The sequence below is a fragment of the Brienomyrus brachyistius genome, chromosome 16 (genome assembly GCF_023856365.1).
Source record: "Brienomyrus brachyistius isolate T26 chromosome 16, BBRACH_0.4, whole genome shotgun sequence".
In the NCBI taxonomy this organism is placed as follows: Eukaryota; Metazoa; Chordata; class Actinopteri; order Osteoglossiformes; family Mormyridae; genus Brienomyrus; species Brienomyrus brachyistius.
Genome location: NC_064548.1, coordinates 2,788,568 through 2,805,805, shown reverse-complemented (window position 1 = coordinate 2,805,805; position 17,238 = coordinate 2,788,568). Strand labels below are relative to the sequence as shown.

Below are 17,238 nucleotides of genomic sequence, written 5' to 3'. Positions count from 1 at the left end.
AATATACCCACAAATACATATGACTTTCGTCTGACATCTGTTGGAACTACAATGACAATCCCTAATAATTCTTCTTCCGGAAGTGATGGTTTTGTTGCGAATCAGCTGACATACAGCCGTAGTAAATGTTAACATAATGTGATGAAATCGGTTCAGCAAAATCATGTTTTATGGTGGTGGGTTGAAAAAAGGGAAACAGTATAGCAAGTTGAAAAGCCGCCATGAAGAAAAACAAATGACTTTATTTCAACAGTACAACCAAGCCGTCAGGGGATTTTAAATGGTATTTTGTTTTCTTGTCGGATTATCGATCTTTACACATATTTGAGGACGAAATATTGGGACGCTTGACAGGACTGCGAGAGCCCACTATTTGTTGAACGTTATTTTCTTCGTATTAAATGAAGATAACCGTTAGTTACTTGTTAGTTTATCTGGTATTGCTAGTTTAACTATCATCCGACGAGCGATTTCTGTTGATATGTCTAGTTCGCAAAGAAACATTCGGTTTATATCGGAGGTTTTGTCTTTGATGGAGCTCGTGGTGCTGTGAGTTCATCTTATAGATGTGCAGGCAATATGCTTGCAGTTCCATGATGTTTCTCAGTTACCTGCTTTTCTAGCATTGACACGTTTTCGTGATATGCCTGCTTTTCAGTTATAAGCAGTAGGAATAGTATAGATGAAGATGACAGACAAAAGTACTAAAGACTGTTAAAATTTATTTCAACCATAAAATTGTGTTTCACTGCTGCAGACTAAATCTAGAGTGAATCAGTCTGTATTTCGTGATGTCTTGCAATTACACGTACACAATATTACAGCCCACATTAAATTCGCTGTTGTCCTATTCCGTGTTATTTGATTCAAAGATCAAAAGTTTTCCCTTTGTGTACAATGGCCACTTCGCCCACGAACAGAATCAGGGACTTATTGTGCACCACGAGGCTCGTATTTAAGGTGTTTTTCCTCTTAAACATGAAGTGCACGGAAACTGAACTTGACTGTTTCGTCACGCCGTATCACAAGACTAGCTTTCATCGCTCTCGGGAAAAGCGCGACGTCGTGTTTAGGCGTAGCATTGAATTATACGCGTGTACTTCTTATGCCTCGTTGCCATTATAAACAAACTAGTTAAACCGATGGAGATTAAGTGTGCTTCTGTGACGGCAGGTTGAGGGTAACTGAGGAAACTGGGCACTCAATCTGACACCGACTGAAGGCTCAGGTCACGAGAGGCGCCCTGTTCTTGTACCCTTGAGCAAGGTATTGCAAAGTGCATTTTCCCAGTAAAAAAAAAAACACCGCATTATGAACCATAATAAGAATTGCTTCTGAGTAATGTATATGTATGAGCTGGAGGATTTACAATTAACATTTGAATTGCTGAGATGTTGGTGATTTTTGTGCTTTTCATGCCTTTATGTTGTGAAGCATTTTTATGTGGCACATTCCTCTTTGCACATGGGATGTGAGACACTCTGCAGATGGCATGCTCAATGTGTCTCCCATAGCATTCAACGAGCCTTGGGAGGATTTCATGAAGTGATCGTGGTCAGAACATTGAGTTCTCATTTGACTGCATGCGATGGATCCCTTGGGTGCCCGCTCACAGTTCGTGGATGTCCAGACGCTGCACCGGTGGGACCAGTCACAACATCAGGATGGGGCTGAGGTGGATGGGCCCCCTAGTGGCAAAACAGGCACCCGCAAAGACAGCCTCGTCAACTGGCAAGGGGCCTTTTCGTCACCCTTTCCTTTTCGTGAAGACATCAACAGGAAGATCATTCTGTTGTGAGTCTCCTCTGCTGCTTCCTTGCTCCTCCCGGAGAGTTTTTACTCATCATTTTTTTCCTGGGTTGCTTAGTTTCCACGCAGTTCTATCTTACACACATATGCATGCACACACTGGCATAAATCCTTTCCCAAGCTTTGTCGTGTACACTGAAGTGAGACGGTATTAGGACTTATAACCTAGACAGTATCATGCATTATTTGTATGCAACACTTTCAGTCACAACTTTCAGATTAGGTTGAATGCTGAGCTTTGTCCAAAAGTATAACTGGTGTCATTTTGTAGGAAAGAAGTCCAGTATTAAGTTTAGATGGTTTCATACTGTAGAGATTATAATGAAATACATTTCATGCACCCCCCAGCATGGTAGAATGAGAACTGTCAAAATAAAAAGTTACCGCCTGATTTTGGTTGCAGAATCTTTTCCCACCACTTCTCTGTGCAGTATTCTTTCCAAAAGACACTGTTGACTTGTCCGTATCACAGGCAATGACATGCCCTGAAGCTATTGCATGCCGAATGAACCAAAGACTCTATCAGATTGCCTTGTAACTGCAGCTCATGTTAATTGCTGTCTTAGCGTCCTACACTTTGGTTGACTTAACTTGGTGTCCCTTATAAATAATTAACTTGAGTTTGACTATCTGCATTTCAATTCTTTATATATCCCTTGCTTTCCCAGCATGGGATTGAGGTGGACCTGGAGCATATGCCAGGAAGCACAGGCCATCATCCAGTGTATATGCTGGACCCAATGCCAATCTGTCACTGGGCACACTTGATTACATACCACAGGGAACTTGGAAATGGGCACAAACTGCAAGTTTGTGGAACTGTAGGAGGAAACCTGAAAATGGAAAGGAAGCCCGCATGGACATGGGGAGAAGATGAACACTCCATGCTCACACAGCATTGTGAGGCCACAGTGATGCACTGTGCGTTTTCAGCTTGCCGTATGCTGCTACAGCTGATAAGCCCTCACTGCAGGCTGTTCTGTTTCTGATTTCCAGTTTCCACTTTTTCACCTCTTCCCCTTTCATCAGCTGTACTCGGCCCAGGAGGGTTGCCTGTCTGTGTTTCAGGAGCTGCTCATGTGGTTTTAATTTCTTGCTCTCTGTCTTCTTCCCAGCAATGGCGACGTGGCCCTAATGAACTGCACGGCCATCATCAACACGAGTAACGAGACTTTGTCAGACAAGAACCCCGTGTCGGAGAGCATCCACAGGCATGCAGGGCCAGAGCTGAGGGAGGAGCTGCTTAAACTGAAGGGTCAGCAGCCTATTCTCAAGCTGTAGCCCCATCGTCCACATTCACACGCTTCTCTTTCAACATTGTTTGCTACTTGGTGTTGCTGTCCGGGATGGTTGAACAGTTATGGGACTGTTTTTCTTGCATGCTATGTTTGTGTTTGATGTAACATAGGGGAGCACATGTCTTATTTGGAGAATGTTGCTTTGTATTGTTCCTTTCCTGTTATTGGTTGGAATAACACTAATGTTTCTCACACCCACCACTAACTACTCTGCCTCAGGTTGCCGCACTGGTGAGGCCAAGATGACAAAAGGCTTCAACTTAGCAGCGAGATTTATCATCCACACCGTGGGGCCAAAGTATAAAGCCAAGTACAGGACAGCAGCTGAGAGCTCCCTGTATGGCTGTTACAGGAATGTCCTGCAGCTCACCAAGTAAGTCACATGGCACATACAAAACCAGGTACAGGACAGCAGCTGAGAGCTCCCTGTACGGCTGTTACAGGAATGTCCTGCAGCTCACCAAGTAAGTCACATGGCACATACAAAACCAGGTACAGGACAGCAGCTGAGAGCTCCCTGTATGGCTGTTACAGGAATGTCCTGCAGCTCACCAAGTAAGTCACATGGCACATACAAAACCAGGTACAGGACAGCAGCTGAGAGCTCCCTGTATGGATGTTACAGGAATGTCCTGCAGCTCACCAAGTAAGTCACATGGCACATACAAAACCAGGTACAGGACAGCAGCTGAGAGCTCCCTGTACGGCTGTTACAGGAATGTCCTGCAGCTCACCAAGTAAGTCACATGGCACATACAAAACCAGGTACAGGACAGCAGCTGAGAGCTCCCTGTACGGCTGTTACAGGAACGTCCTGCAGCTCACCAAGTAAGTCACATGGCACATACAAAACCAGGTACAGGACAGCAGCTGAGAGCTCCCTGTACGGCTGTTACAGGAACGTCCTGCAGCTCACCAAGTAAGTCACATGGCACATACAAAACCAGGTACAGGACAGCAGCTGAGAGCTCCCTGTACGGCTGTTACAGGAACGTCCTGCAGCTCACCAAGTAAGTCACATGGCGCATACAAAACCAGGTACAGGACAGCAGCTGAGAGCTCCCTGTATGGCTGTTACAGGAATGTCATGCAGTATGTATAAGCAAATTACGATGCAACATTTATATGCAGCAGATTCCTATTTTGCATTATGGCAGCAGACAAGCCAAAAGAGCAAGAGCACTATGATATGCAGAATATAAATGAGGAATAAAAATGTGTTTGTTTTTTTGTTTTTTTTTTATGACCAATGCCCAGGTGAAGTTAGTCCTCATATATCCTACTGTTTCCTGTGACCAGGATTTTAACATATGGTCCTTTGATATATCTAGTAATGAAAATCTTTAAATGAATCAGTATTTAAAATGATTTAATACTGGCTGTTTGAAGAATGAATAGGCTGAATCGTTTGCCATTATAAACTTGGGATATTACGTCTCATCTCAAACACTGTTGAAAAACACGAGATGGAACTGAATGTAGTAATAATAATTATAACAGACGGCGCTTTTTCTCTTTCCAAGGGAGCAGTGTATGGAATCTGTGGCCCTGTGTGTCATTAGCACGGCAAAGAGGGCATACCCGCTAGAGGACGCCACGCACATCGCCCTCCGTGAGTACCAGCTGGAGGAGGGCCTGCTCACTGGCACCTCAGGCAGCGCTTAGGACACCTCAGCCCTTCGTCTGGGCACGCGGCTCACATTCTTAGCTGCATTTTGGATATGCACCCACTACGTTACTAAGCCACTCACTAAGTTTACTAGTTAGCCACTATCTAGGACAGGGCATCTCAAAGTCCGCATGCAGACGGAACTGCAAATGAATCCACACCCATCCCATGTACTTCATGGATCAATGTGGTTAACATTAAAAAGGCTTAACATGCTTGGAGTACAATAGTACAATGTAGAACCACCAATCCCGCACTCTTCCCCCCCCCCCCCCAAATGAAGGACAGTCAAAACAATCATCAGACATTAAAAATTTCTAAACAATTCCCATTTTTCTTATATATTGATGTCTATATTGAAGTCTATTGTTATTTCCTTAATGTTCAATGAAATGCTGTTTTGTTATTGAAAACTGTTCCAGACCTTTGATCTTAAACAAAAATCTGATGCAGACCTTTGACCAAGAACTTTGGGAACCTCTGATCTAGGCTAACTAAGCATTATAAACAGACTGTTGAGGAAGAAAGGCAATCTGAAATACTTTAGAATAGAATTTATTGTAGTAATTTGTGATCAGAGCTTTTTCTAGTAAGTGCACAAGAACAGGGACTTGGAAATATGCCAAAACTAGTTTAACCATAAAGTTAATTACACAGCCTGCAAACGAAACAATGTGCCACAAAATGTCCTCATGCTAACTATTATAGCAGCCCTAGCCCCTGACTATTATTCTTCTCTTGCTCCATGAACTTTTTTGTTTTGACGTTTGAAGGCACTTCTGACTAAAGTTCAGGGCAGCAGTAGAGGTCGTATGTAGATTTTGGATTTTAAATGAAGATAATTGAGCTATAATTGATTTTGTGATGATCTGATATAGCCGCCCTGTTCTCCATGCTACAGGGACAGTCCGTAGGTTTCTGGAGAACCATGGAGAGTACCTGGAGACGGTGGTGTTTGTGGTGACGCCAGTCGAAGAGGTTAGGTCGTCAGTGACCCTCGCTTCCATTACGCATCCACTATATTCTTGTTTACCTTTTTTCCCTTGTTGCCATGTCAACCCCACAAGGCTGGCTCTCTGTGTGCCCCTCATAGCTAATTTACAGGAAGCTGCTGCCACTTTACTTCCCGCGCTCAGAAGCGGAGGAACAGTCCAGCCTGCCCCTCATCCCAGCAGACATTGGGAATGCAGAGGGAGAGCCTGTGGTTCCGGAGAGGAGGATCCGCATCTCTGAGAAGCCAGGCAGCTTGGAAGGTGAGATTGACCAGATGGCTCTGCTCACCCCGGGGTTACATTGCTGTTGTTCCCAAAGACATCTTACCTCTTATCAGTCTTGCGCTGACACTCATTACACTTAAGTGTCACTGTGGTCCATCACTTCAGCAGAAGATCATGTTTAGTAGCCAGAGTATCTTTCCTGAGATCCAGACCCTGACAAGTTATTCTTCAGTAGTCAGATGATTTCCTGCCAGGAGGCAGCCTTCAGTATTTCCCGTCTGTGCTGCTTTCTTTCAAGAGTTACCGGCCCAGTTTTACAGTTGCACATGTAATCAGGGACTAGCCACAACTGGACTCTGTGGTTTCTTTTACCCCTCCAGAAGACTCTGACTCCCTGGATCCCATGTTGGGCTCGGTGGGCAGCCACGCCTTTGCCCGCATGGAGGGTGACGTTGACAAACACCGGCGCCTCATCCTACAGGGACACATGTCTGAGGCCGCACTCCAAAAGCAGCATCAGAGGAAGTAAGAGCCGCCCTTTTACCCCTGACCCTTGACCTCCGTGTATGTGTAACGGCCATCTTCCTGTTTCTGCAGTTATAATCGCTGGCTGGGCAGGGCCCGAGCTGAGGACCTGTCTGACATTGCTGCACTCAAAGCGCTGTACCAGACTGGTGCGTACCCCCCCAGGCAGTAAGATGCAGGAAGGATTCCTACTCCCCTCTCCCACACTCGGGCAGTAAGATGCAGGAAGGATTCCTACTCCCCTCTCCCACACTTGGGCAGTAAGATGCAGGAAGGATTGCTACCCCCCCCTCCCATACTTAGGCAGTAAGATGCAGGAAGGATTCCTACTCCCTCTCCCATACTTAGGCAGTAAGATGCAGGAAGGATTCCTACTCCCTCTCCCATACTTAGGCAGTAAGATGCAGGAAGGATTCCTACTCCCTCTCCCATACTTAGGCAGTAAGATGCAGGAAGGATTGCTACCCCCCCCCTCCCATACTTAGGCAGTAAGATGCAGGAAGGATTCCTACTCCCCTCTTCTTAGGCAACGAGATGCAGTAAGGACTCTTACCCACCCACCCCCCCCCCCCCCACCCGCGCCCTTCTCACTGACACACACACTTTTTCAAAATTGGGTAAAACAGAGACACTGCACAGAGGAACTGCAGCCATCACTCTACAGGCCTGTCATTTCTGCTGACCTGTAGGGGGCACACTTGCCCACTGAATCTGTAAACTCGTGCTGAGATGTTGTTTGTGATCTTTTAAGTACACTACAAGCTGTCAGCACATTGCATGCTTACTGCCTGGGGTTTCAAAACCTTCATGTGTTTCATTTGCTAGCTTAAGGTTTTCAATTGTATTAATGATTTGCACGTGAATTACAGGTTTTTCTCAAAGAAATGCCTTGTATCTTGTGAACACTTTGTAAGGTATGTACTGATGATGACGTGCTTTTGTGTCTGTAGGGGTGGACCTGTGTGGGCGCACTGTCATGGTTGTGGTGGGCAGGAATATTCCCGTGACACTGATAGACATGGAGAAGGTATGGTATTTATTTATATATCACACACACAAACACACATTTTAAAAAGGCATTGCTGGTATAATGTTACAATCGGCACTGAGTTCCACATGCATGCCATCAGTCATACTGATAGTGTACCTCAGATCCCATCTGAGTATGCTATGACCAAACCCCCCCGGCAGGCCCTGCTCTACTTCATCCATGTCATGGACCACATCACAGCCAAGGACTACGTGATGGTATACTTTCATACACTCACTGCCGAGCACAACCACCCAGACTCTGACTTCCTCAAGCAACTCTGTGACATCGTGGATATCAAGTGAGTGACTGGTGCAGCAGGATGCTGTGCAGGTGTGATTGCTGGGGTAGTGGGAGGAGCCTAGTACAGTATTGCATGGCTGCAGTTGCCAGTGAATGACCTGTGTGAGGGTGTGGCCAAAACGTGTTTCAGTGATTAAGGAGTCAGCTGGCTGATACACTGTCCTTTCAAGGTGCCATGTTTATCGCCTTTGAGCCAACTTGATGGTCAGGTGTCAGGACAGGTGGGGTCACTTGGCAGATACCTGGCTTCTTTATGACGTCCGAAATGTCTGTGGGAGTCACCCTTCAGTGCTGGTGCTGTTTGCACAGTGCTTGCAGTGTTAAGCTCCGTTCATGGAGCATATCGCCTGCACTTGAGGTGTCACAGGCGTTCTGGTTGTACCTTTTAAAACATGTTTAATGAAGACATTTGTTGCAGGTTCAAACGAAACCTGAAGGCCTTCTACTTTGTGCACCCCACATTCCGCTCCAAGGTACGCAGATTCACCTGCAGCTTAATTCCTGTTTCACAATAAACAGCTTTATTTGTATCAATTTTTCATTCATTTTCATCTCTTTCTTATAGACCAACCACATTATCAGCAGTAGTTAAAATCACTGTGGTCTTTGCTGCTGGTGGTTTTCCCTGTGCTAAAAAATGTGCCGTGAAGAGAGTGCCATTAATTTCTGTCTTTCACACCAAAGAATAAAAGTAAAATATGCAACTCAGTTTTCCTTATTGTGCTGCACTGTAACTTACAATGCTATATTCAAACATGCCTTGAGTGACTTAAAACGTTTTAGGTTGGTTTTTATAAGATCAACAGATTTGAATGTAGTACTTTTTACTTAAGTGCTTCTAAAACCAGGTATTTTTTACTTGTAGCATTTTGCTGGATGGTTTTTACTTTAGTAACATGTAGGTGTTATATCTGTACTTTTTGCTAAAGTATGAAAATAGGCTTGCAATGGTAGAAAAAGTTCTCAGTCTTTTCAAATCCACTGACTTTATTTTGGATATTTATTCCCTGGTGAAAAAAACAGCCATTTGTGTAGTTTGTTTTGTTTTTTGATTTTTTTGTTTTAAATCACATGGTATGCCATTCCCTTCCCCAAGGGTCTCAGTCATCTGCTATCTGCTCTCTCCTGCCAGGTGTCCACCTGGTTCTTCACTACCTTCAGCGTGCCAGGTCTGAAGGAGAAGTTCCACCACATTGAGAACCTGCAGCAGCTCTTCACCTGCATCCTGCCTGAGCAAATTGACATCCCGCCCTTCGTCCTGGAGTATGACGCTCAGGTCTGTTGAATGATTTCTCACTTTGCCGTGGTGAGTGATTGTCAGCCTGTCACAGGTGTTTGTTTGGTTTTTTTTTGTTTGTGTAATAATTGTTTTTTTCTGAATTACTGTGTTGCCTTTTCTCTCCCCTTCTTCTCCATGCTGTAAGCTGTGACAGTGGGGGCTGTCAGAGAACAGGAAACATGCTTTGCTTTAGGGCTGTGCGATATGACGATATATATGAGATGATGAAATAAAAACGTCTGTCGTTTCACATTACGGCCTTGTTTTTTTTCGTGGTGTCACAAAATACACTGTTTATGGCAATATCAAGGTTACATGCCACCACATTGGATGTGGTAACATGTACGTCTAACTTGGGTTGATACCTTTGTTAGAAACTGTTCTTTTTAAGTTGCGCAGATTATACAAGCACACCAAGGCTTTTAGGCCAACAGAATCCATTCCAGTCAGATGTTTTCCTTATGTTATTTGTTGACTAAGAATGGCATTGTGTATAGAGATAGATCTCACTGGCTAATTAAGAGAAGGGAAGATGACACTTAAATCTGGAAATGTAACTCTACCTTGGCATCCCTCTGGTTTATCAGTGCAGCCCATCTGTACGGTACTCCTGATGCTGTTCGCCATGTTTCACTTCACACGGAGAGCCTATTTTTTGAGGTCTCCGCCCCCTTCGTGTACCTATAGCATTGTGCAGCAGGAAGTCTCCGTAGAGGTGAAGTGCTACTCCGGGGCTTTGTGCTACTGATTGCTTAAGCCTCTCAGCTGATTTGCAGGGCCTCAAACCGCTAAAGCACTGTGCTTAGGTCATCTGTAGGCCTACGGGACCAGGTCTGTGTCTGCATGTGTAATTTGGACTAATACACAACATGTTCTCGGACTGCACCAGTACAGCTTTGTCTCGACCTTGTGCTGGGGAAAACATGGCCTTGCCTCAGCATAATTTTCTGCTTGGTTTATGTCTCCATGGGTCATGCTCCACAAAGAGGGGGGCAAAGAAAAGACTGTCCCATTGGATCATGGGAAAAGGAAAAGTTCCGGTGTGGATTTTTCCTTTAAGTTCATGCAACACTGCAAGTTTATTTTGGCCAGGGAGAGTAGGCGTGTGTGAGTTGGCGTGCCTATTTAGGTAATTACCTAAAATAAAAGCTTTTCTTGTTTATATTAGCTTAACAAGTATTTATTGGCAATTTTGGAAAATTAAAGAAGTGCAATTTAATATAATGAAAGCTATTATTATGAGCTTCTATGTTTTTCAGAAGTAGCCACTTAACTGGTGAGTAATTCCGGCATGTTGGTACAGCCCAGCTGTGAGGGATATGATGCATCATGACTATGCAGAGTGGCATTGTATAGTCAGGTGTGTTGTGGATAACTGGATATTTCATCTGTTTCAGGTGAATGGGCCGTACCGAGCCTCCGAACCCTCTGGACTGTGAGCTGCACTTCTCTGCTCTCATACCTGCTGTGAAGGACCTGGGGAGTATTTCTGCCAGATGCTGTGTGTACCTCATGATGGAAACCCAGCCCCCGGGTGTGGCTTGACTCTCAGTACTGGTGCATCAGATCTGCAGACCCCCGCTTTGTGCCAAAGCCCTTTTTGCTCCTGATGTCTCTTGGAATCTTCTTATTGGTTTTTGTTCCAGATAATCTCTCAAATTGCACAAACAGATGAAATTTGACACCAATGTTTTGTTTTTTTTTTGTCCCTGAATATCCCTACTGTATCCATTCTAAACTGTTGGCACTGTGATCTTCTCTTGTTCTCCAGTCGTTAACTGATGTCCCTGAACAGGAGGGTCAGTGCTGTGGACCTGTGGCTGAAAGATCATTTCACTGCATTTTGGGTATGATGTATTGCAGCTTTGGACTGGATTGGTATCCTGCTAAGCTCTCTCTCTCTCTCTCTCTCTCTCTCACACACACTCTCACACACACACACACACACACATCTCAGCCTTTGTTATTTGGGCATGTCTGTATAAGTTTCTAAGTGGAAAGGCTGTGAGTTATTTATTCATATAATTTCAACCAAATTGCTGTAATTTCCTCACCCATGATGCCACCACACTGGGATTGGTTGTGAAATGTTTGCCCCCCAATTCCAAAAACAACACCCCTTTGTTCAAAGCCAGTCTGTTGTAAAATGAGACGGTGTTGGTCTCTGTTCTAAGTTCCGAGTGATTAAATGCTACTTAGGAAGCCTGCAGGTGATTTTTTTCCCCCTTTTTCTCCCAGTTAAATTTTTTATAGTTTTTTTTTTCTCTGAAATTAACTTGGATTGTATACAGTCTTATTTTTGTTTATATAAGATTTAAATTTGAGGTGATCAGCTTACTAGTGTTTTTTTGTGTTAAGAATAAACATGGCAATAGCCATTTAACATGAAGTCGCAATCACTGCAAGTGAAGTATGCTTTTCCTGGTACCTGGGGGATTCCTTAGAGGAGTCTGTCGATATTCATGTCCCTGTTCCACTTCAGAGGAAACTCTTTATATAAGTAATGCTGTTTCCAGACCAGCTACTAATAATGCCAATTTGGAAATGAAATCTCCCTGTTATGAAGAGAATATATTTATAGTTTGAGAAGCAGAACCAAAGGATTGGACAATTAAAATATAACAATTCAAAATATGCCAGTAAGTTAAGGAATTTTGGTATTTTCTGAGGCATTAGGTGTGCGTGTGTGTGTGTGTGTGTGTGTGTGTGTAAATATATAACGTCTGTATGTGTATATATGTATGTAAAGATAAATGATTACATTTGAAGTATTGGCATACAACATACATTTTTATGACAATAGTAAAATTGAATTCTAAATATTCAGATATTTTCATAGAGTACAAGCTTTGAAGTGGATTCTTGAGGCTTCACATGTTTTTCTGTAATATGCAAGCTGGTTCTGAGGCATCAGGCTGTTGCTTTTTAATTCTCTTCTCATAGGTACTGTACTTGTCAACTTGATTGTTGAAGTGGATTAAGTGTTCAATAAACAAAGGCGTCGTGCTTGAAGTGTGCCCTGACCAAACACGGAGTGTTTACAGTGTCAGGAATGGAAGGAATTCCTTAAAAGGACCAAAACATATGCTTATTATTTATATATATTTAGCACAGAGCATATGGTGTTACAATACCAGTACCTGTGTGGATGATCCACCCAGAAATGAATACAAGGCGTCCCAAGGTTACGAATGAGATCTTTTCCCTAAGTCTGTCTTTAACTCAAATGTGTAGGTAAGTCGGAAAAATAACACAGAACATAACAATACAATATACAGTAATAATGAACTAAATACGATATTTTACTGTACCTTGAGCTGGAGAATCGCGTGCCTTCATCATTAGGAACTAAATTTTTAAAATAATACGCTTTATGGCAGCCTGTTGTGAAGTACAAGTTGTCTGAAAGTTGTTCTTAATCCCAGGACTGCACTCATCTATCAGGAGTCACATATTGATAAAGAATTTAATTGGTTTAACTGCACCATCAGACTGTTAATCCTTGATATATAACTTGCTAGAGTTAATGAAATGAGAAATGAAGAGACAAATCACAGTCTCAAAGATGGAGTTTATGCAAAGGCTATCTTTTAAATTCTTATAATATAAAAACAGCTAAATTACTATGCCATGACAGGCAGTTCACATACAGGAGTTACTCAGCTGAGACATTTTACAGGTAAAATTAATCTTCCACACTATATCAAACTCTGCCAGACCCATAACCAAAAAATTAACCCAACGAATTCTGTAGGAACTGGGGGAAAAAAAGACCTGAGCTCAAAAATCATGGCTGTCTTGATATGAGACTGGGGCCAAAAACAGTTTTAGAAATCTGTAATAATTAAAACAGGTTAGAGTAACTCTTAGAGAAAGTCATCCGTTTCCTTGGTAAACCGCACCTTGCATGCAAGTGTTTTGCAGTCAGAACTTTTCAGCTTTAATCACGAGCCCTAATATTAAAGGAAACATTTCAGGTGTGTAAATGGTCAGAAAATTTTTGTATCAATAAATATCATGCTGTGTTTGTATGTTATGAACTGACTTGATGGGCCGAATGGCCTCCTCTCGTTTGTATAGTTCTTATGTTCTTATGTTCTTATTACAATCTTCGTTCATTTTCCATGCCAGCTTTGTCACGATCGCCCGGGAACGCTGGGGAGCGGGTGATCGCTCGGGCAGGCAGACGGGCAGAAAGCGGGCAGAGAGCAGGCAGACAGGCGGAAAACGGCGAATTACGGGGTTTATTACGGTAGCGCGGACTGGGAAACATCTCACGCAGACAAACTTCACGTAACATCAATGACAGACAAGGGAGACAGGGGAGACCAGGACTTAAATAAGACAGGACTGATCAAAGTAAATGGACAAAGCTGGAGACGATCAGGGAAGCACACGTGGGTAATGAGGGGGTGTGGCACACATGAGGAGCCGACGAGCCGGGTCATGACAAGCTTGTCCTCTACAGGGTTACAGGGATCCAGAGCCTATCCCACAAGCAAAGGGTGTCAGACTGGGAATAACTCCAGTTCACCTTACCGTGGTTTTGGATTGTGGATGTGGCATATGTGATATATACCAGTCAGCCGAGGATGGCTTAGGAAAACCATAGAATCTCCAAACCCATAAAGCCGGGGTGGAGAAACAAATCCTGGTTTCCAGAGGTGTGACAGCAACTGTATGTGATATGGCACAGTTATATAAATGACTGCCATCTTCCCATTGCAAAGAAACTCTGCAAAAACACTTAATTGGGTTACTCCAATTATGCCGCACCTACTGTACTTCATTTATGAATTTGTAAATTTGGTATTGAATTGTCCAGTTAAGGACAATGCTGGACAATACCTTCCACCCACTCCATGACATGCTGGCCAGTCACAGGGGCACCTTCAGTGAGAGATTAAAACTACCCAGATGCACCACTGAACAACACAGGAAATCATTCCTGCCTGTGGCTCTCTCTCTCTGTATGACTCCTCTATCTAAGCACAAGTATTACACTACACTGCACTACAAGTATACACCTCAGATCAACCCCATGTATAGTTAATTTTCTGTAATATATTAGGATATCGTTTGTATATTGTTTATATAATATATAATATAATACATAATATATTGAGTTCTATGAGAGCCAGTTGTAATTTTTGGTATTTGTAATATTTGTATTATCTGTTATTGGTATTTTAACTTGTTAATTATTTTCTTACTGTCCGGGAGCAACTGTAACCACATAATTTCCTCAGGGATCAATAAAATATTCCAAATCTGAATATGTATTTTACTCAATTTATCAAACTATCTATAGAAAAGGATACAATAGACTTTCAAAGATATACTCTACTCAAGCTCAATCACTTAAAGTCCTATAATTATACAATGATTATTCAACACAATGGCAAGAAAATGTTTCCACCCAGTTAGGTACATAAACATAGCCTTCCGAAGGCCTTAACGACGAATGTAAAAGTTTACATTTTAAGAAATGCTTTTGACTGTTATGTTCACATTTATCATTTAATTTATTGCAAATATATTGTGTTGGGTGAAGCCAATAATGCAAACACAGGCTGAGGCCACATATTCTGCTTTTTACTGGAAGTTGACAGCACATTTACAAATGAACCTCATCAAATTTAACAATAGACAGCAAACTATGTCGCTACCTTATTTAAGCCAAAAGAAACACTTTCACAGTATGGAAGTATTTACATTAAACAGAAGTGATTGCTCCAGCACAACGCAGCCCCCATTTCGGCTCTACTGTCCTGGGCCCCTCCACAGTTTCTATCAGGATCTACAGCATACTGAACAGTCCCTGAGCCTGGTCTGGAGGCAGCACATCTGTCATTTGGGTCAAGGAGGTGCCCCAGGGTCTGGGCAATGGCTCAGGATCTCCGTTTAAGACTCTGATAGGGTGGCTGGTGTCACGTCCTCTGCAGGTCCCCTGCAAAAGTACAAGGCTGAACGGTACTGGTAGATCTTTCTCTGGGGGGTATACAATCATAGCCAGGACCCTGCCTCCTAGGATGCATCCCGGTCCAGTGCATCATTAGCTCTGTCTGCCACGGTCCTTCTGGAGGAGCCAGTTGCCTCCTCACCATGACAGCTAGTGCCACCCATGGGCTGAAAGACACCTGCCATCCCCATCTCTTCCATCTCTTGGTGAGCAGCTCCTGAGCCTTTTCAATGAATTCCCTGCCTAAAAGATAACATAACCTGAAACATAAAAAGCACTATACTGTATATACAAACTATATAAGATATATACATTGATCAGCTGTAGGATTAGAATTAAATGTACTGCTCTTGATTGTATTCTGTAACAGGATTCAACAAAGGAAAATTAAATGTTTTTCATTGTCATTGCAGCTGCTGTCAAAAAGTGGGATTGCAGTGCTACTATCTTCAATGCATCGTGTGCCGTGGCAGATCCCCAAAGCATGTTCCTGGGCATTCTGGCCGTGGAGGCTACATACGTCAAAATAAAAGACATCATTGTTTTCCATTCAATAGCATGACCCTGAGATGTTCAATAAATAAATGTTTTATTGGTTCTCTTTGTCAGTTTGATGTGTTTTGTGAGTTTTATTATCTTGTGAATTGTATATTAATAAAATATGATATAATGAATTTAATATGAATATATACACATACCGTATTCATATATTGCAATAATAATACATTCATTGTTAACTATGCAACCAACACTGTGTTCTTTTATAGACAGCCAGTAAAACATCTTTCTCCTTTCACTTCTCAACCAAATTTCAACGTTTTCGAAACGCCTGCCAAAGTCATCTTTTCAACAACTTTTTTCTGGGTGGGATACGGTGGATTAATCTAATAAAAACCCTGGGTTTGGACCTCCTGTTAGCTCTGTCGATGGGGCTCACCAATGCACCCCCTCATTTATGGGGGTGTTTGTGCAGAGTGAAGGGGCTGAGGGACCCCGGATCTGTTTGACTTCCAGAGCTGCACATGCTGTGGGCTGAGGGGTTTTCAATCAACACATCCGAGCAGCAGCTTGTACCCACCACTCCCTTCTCAGTCACCTGCTGTCCATTTTCCCACAGCTTTCTCTGCTTATTCTAATTAGTAGCCTTGTATTAAGGTCACTATAGTTTGCACAGATTAGCACTCTGCTGCCCATCAAGGCCACTATTTCCACCAGCTGCCACCCCTGCTCCCTGTCTATTCAGTCTAGGGTGACCAGACGTCCTCCAAATGGAGGACGTCCTCTTTTTTAACATGGTTTTCTCCGTACTCCAGGCATTCCAAAAATTTGTTTAAATGTCCTCCTTTCACAGAATCACGAACAGAGTTGACCGTTTTTGACCAATTACATATGATATATACTGAGAATGAGCAGCCTTCGGCCATTCTCCATTCATCCGCGTCACCGCGTGACATTACGTTACGTTATCAATAACTGTAACATCAAGTAGCGGAAACACTATTTATATTCTATTTCCGCCCAATGGCACAACTGACAGCGGTTAGCAGTTGATTGTCTCTAAAAAATTAATAACTAAGAAGTTTTTGTAAAAATTAAATGTCAACAGAAACAGAAAATCTAAAACCGAAAAGAGGAACTGCAAGTTTTCTGATCGTCACAAGAATAAATATCCGTGTTTTGAGGCAGGACGAAATGAAACCAAAGCGAAATGCGTGGTGTGCGATTCCTACGTGGCCGTCGCTAATAAAGGAACGCTCGATTTACAACAACATATTGAAAGCGAGAGACACCGAAAGACGGTACAAACGTACGATTCAAATGCCAAGATGAAAACATTTTTTGAGCCGAAACATTCAACTGCTGACAAAAAGGCGCGTGCAGCTGAATCGTTTCATACTGCTGCACATCATTAGTCTTATAGGTCGATGGATTGTACTGCTGGCTTAATGCACAAATTGTTTGCGGACTCTGACACTGCAAAAAATATTTTGTGTGGTAGGATGAAATCAGAAGCCATTATCAACGGTTTCATTGGCCCTAACTGTTACCAAACCAGTTCAGATAATGAATGGTGTTAGTTATTTTGGAATGGCAACTGACACAAGCAATCATGGAGCAGAGAAGTTGTTCCCATTTATTGTGCAGT

The 17,238-nt window shown here is 42.9% G+C and overlaps 1 protein-coding gene and 1 long non-coding RNA gene across 16 annotated transcripts; one reads left to right on the top strand and one right to left on the bottom strand.

The window, feature by feature from the left end:
- Window positions 1-92: 92 nt before the first annotated feature.
- Window positions 93-12,147, top strand: gdap2 (ganglioside induced differentiation associated protein 2). Of its 12 annotated transcripts, none has more exons than XM_048979107.1 (15): window positions 93-283; window positions 1,174-1,266; window positions 1,515-1,794; window positions 2,925-3,064; window positions 3,327-3,480; window positions 4,631-4,719; window positions 5,678-5,754; window positions 5,870-6,029; window positions 6,377-6,518; window positions 6,591-6,667; window positions 7,469-7,545; window positions 7,710-7,849; window positions 8,270-8,324; window positions 8,984-9,127; window positions 10,528-12,147. In XM_048979107.1, exons 3-15 carry the CDS (start codon window positions 1,589-1,591, stop codon window positions 10,567-10,569), a joined length of 1,503 nt encoding a protein of 500 aa, XP_048835064.1. In that variant the 5' UTR covers window positions 93-283; window positions 1,174-1,266; window positions 1,515-1,588; the 3' UTR covers window positions 10,570-12,147. The 12 variants fall into 12 exon arrangements, with proteins under 12 accessions (XP_048835064.1, XP_048835062.1, XP_048835063.1 ...); XM_048979105.1 differs by having other exon boundaries at window positions 6,374-6,518; XM_048979106.1 differs by lacking the exon at window positions 1,174-1,266 and having other exon boundaries at window positions 6,374-6,518.
- Window positions 12,148-14,709: 2,562 nt separating this feature from the next.
- On the bottom strand, window positions 14,710-16,955 carry LOC125709982 (uncharacterized). Of its 4 annotated transcripts, none has more exons than XR_007382886.1 (2): window positions 16,904-16,955; window positions 14,710-15,352 (listed from the first exon to the last, which is right to left on the bottom strand). It is a non-coding gene; the product is annotated as an uncharacterized LOC125709982 (long non-coding RNA). The 4 variants fall into 4 exon arrangements; XR_007382888.1 differs by having other exon boundaries at window positions 14,710-15,335; window positions 16,904-16,950; XR_007382885.1 differs by lacking the exon at window positions 16,904-16,955 and adding an exon at window positions 16,030-16,461.
- Between the last annotated feature and the right edge of the window lie 283 nt (window positions 16,956-17,238).

What these genes read in the sequence shown, in the direction of transcription:
- gdap2 (XM_048979106.1), top strand. Translation starts at nt 1,589, where the DNA reads ATGGATCCCTTGGGTGCCCGCTCACAGTTCGTGGATGTCCAGACGCTG. An exon ending in AACAGGAAGATCATTCTGTT is followed by an intron (nt 1,795 to 2,924) that starts GTGAGTCTCCTC and finishes TCTTCTTCCCAG; the next exon opens with CAATGGCGACGTGGCCCTAA. An exon ending in CACTGATAGACATGGAGAAG is followed by an intron (nt 7,546 to 7,709) that starts GTATGGTATTTA and finishes CCCCCCCGGCAG; the next exon opens with GCCCTGCTCTACTTCATCCA.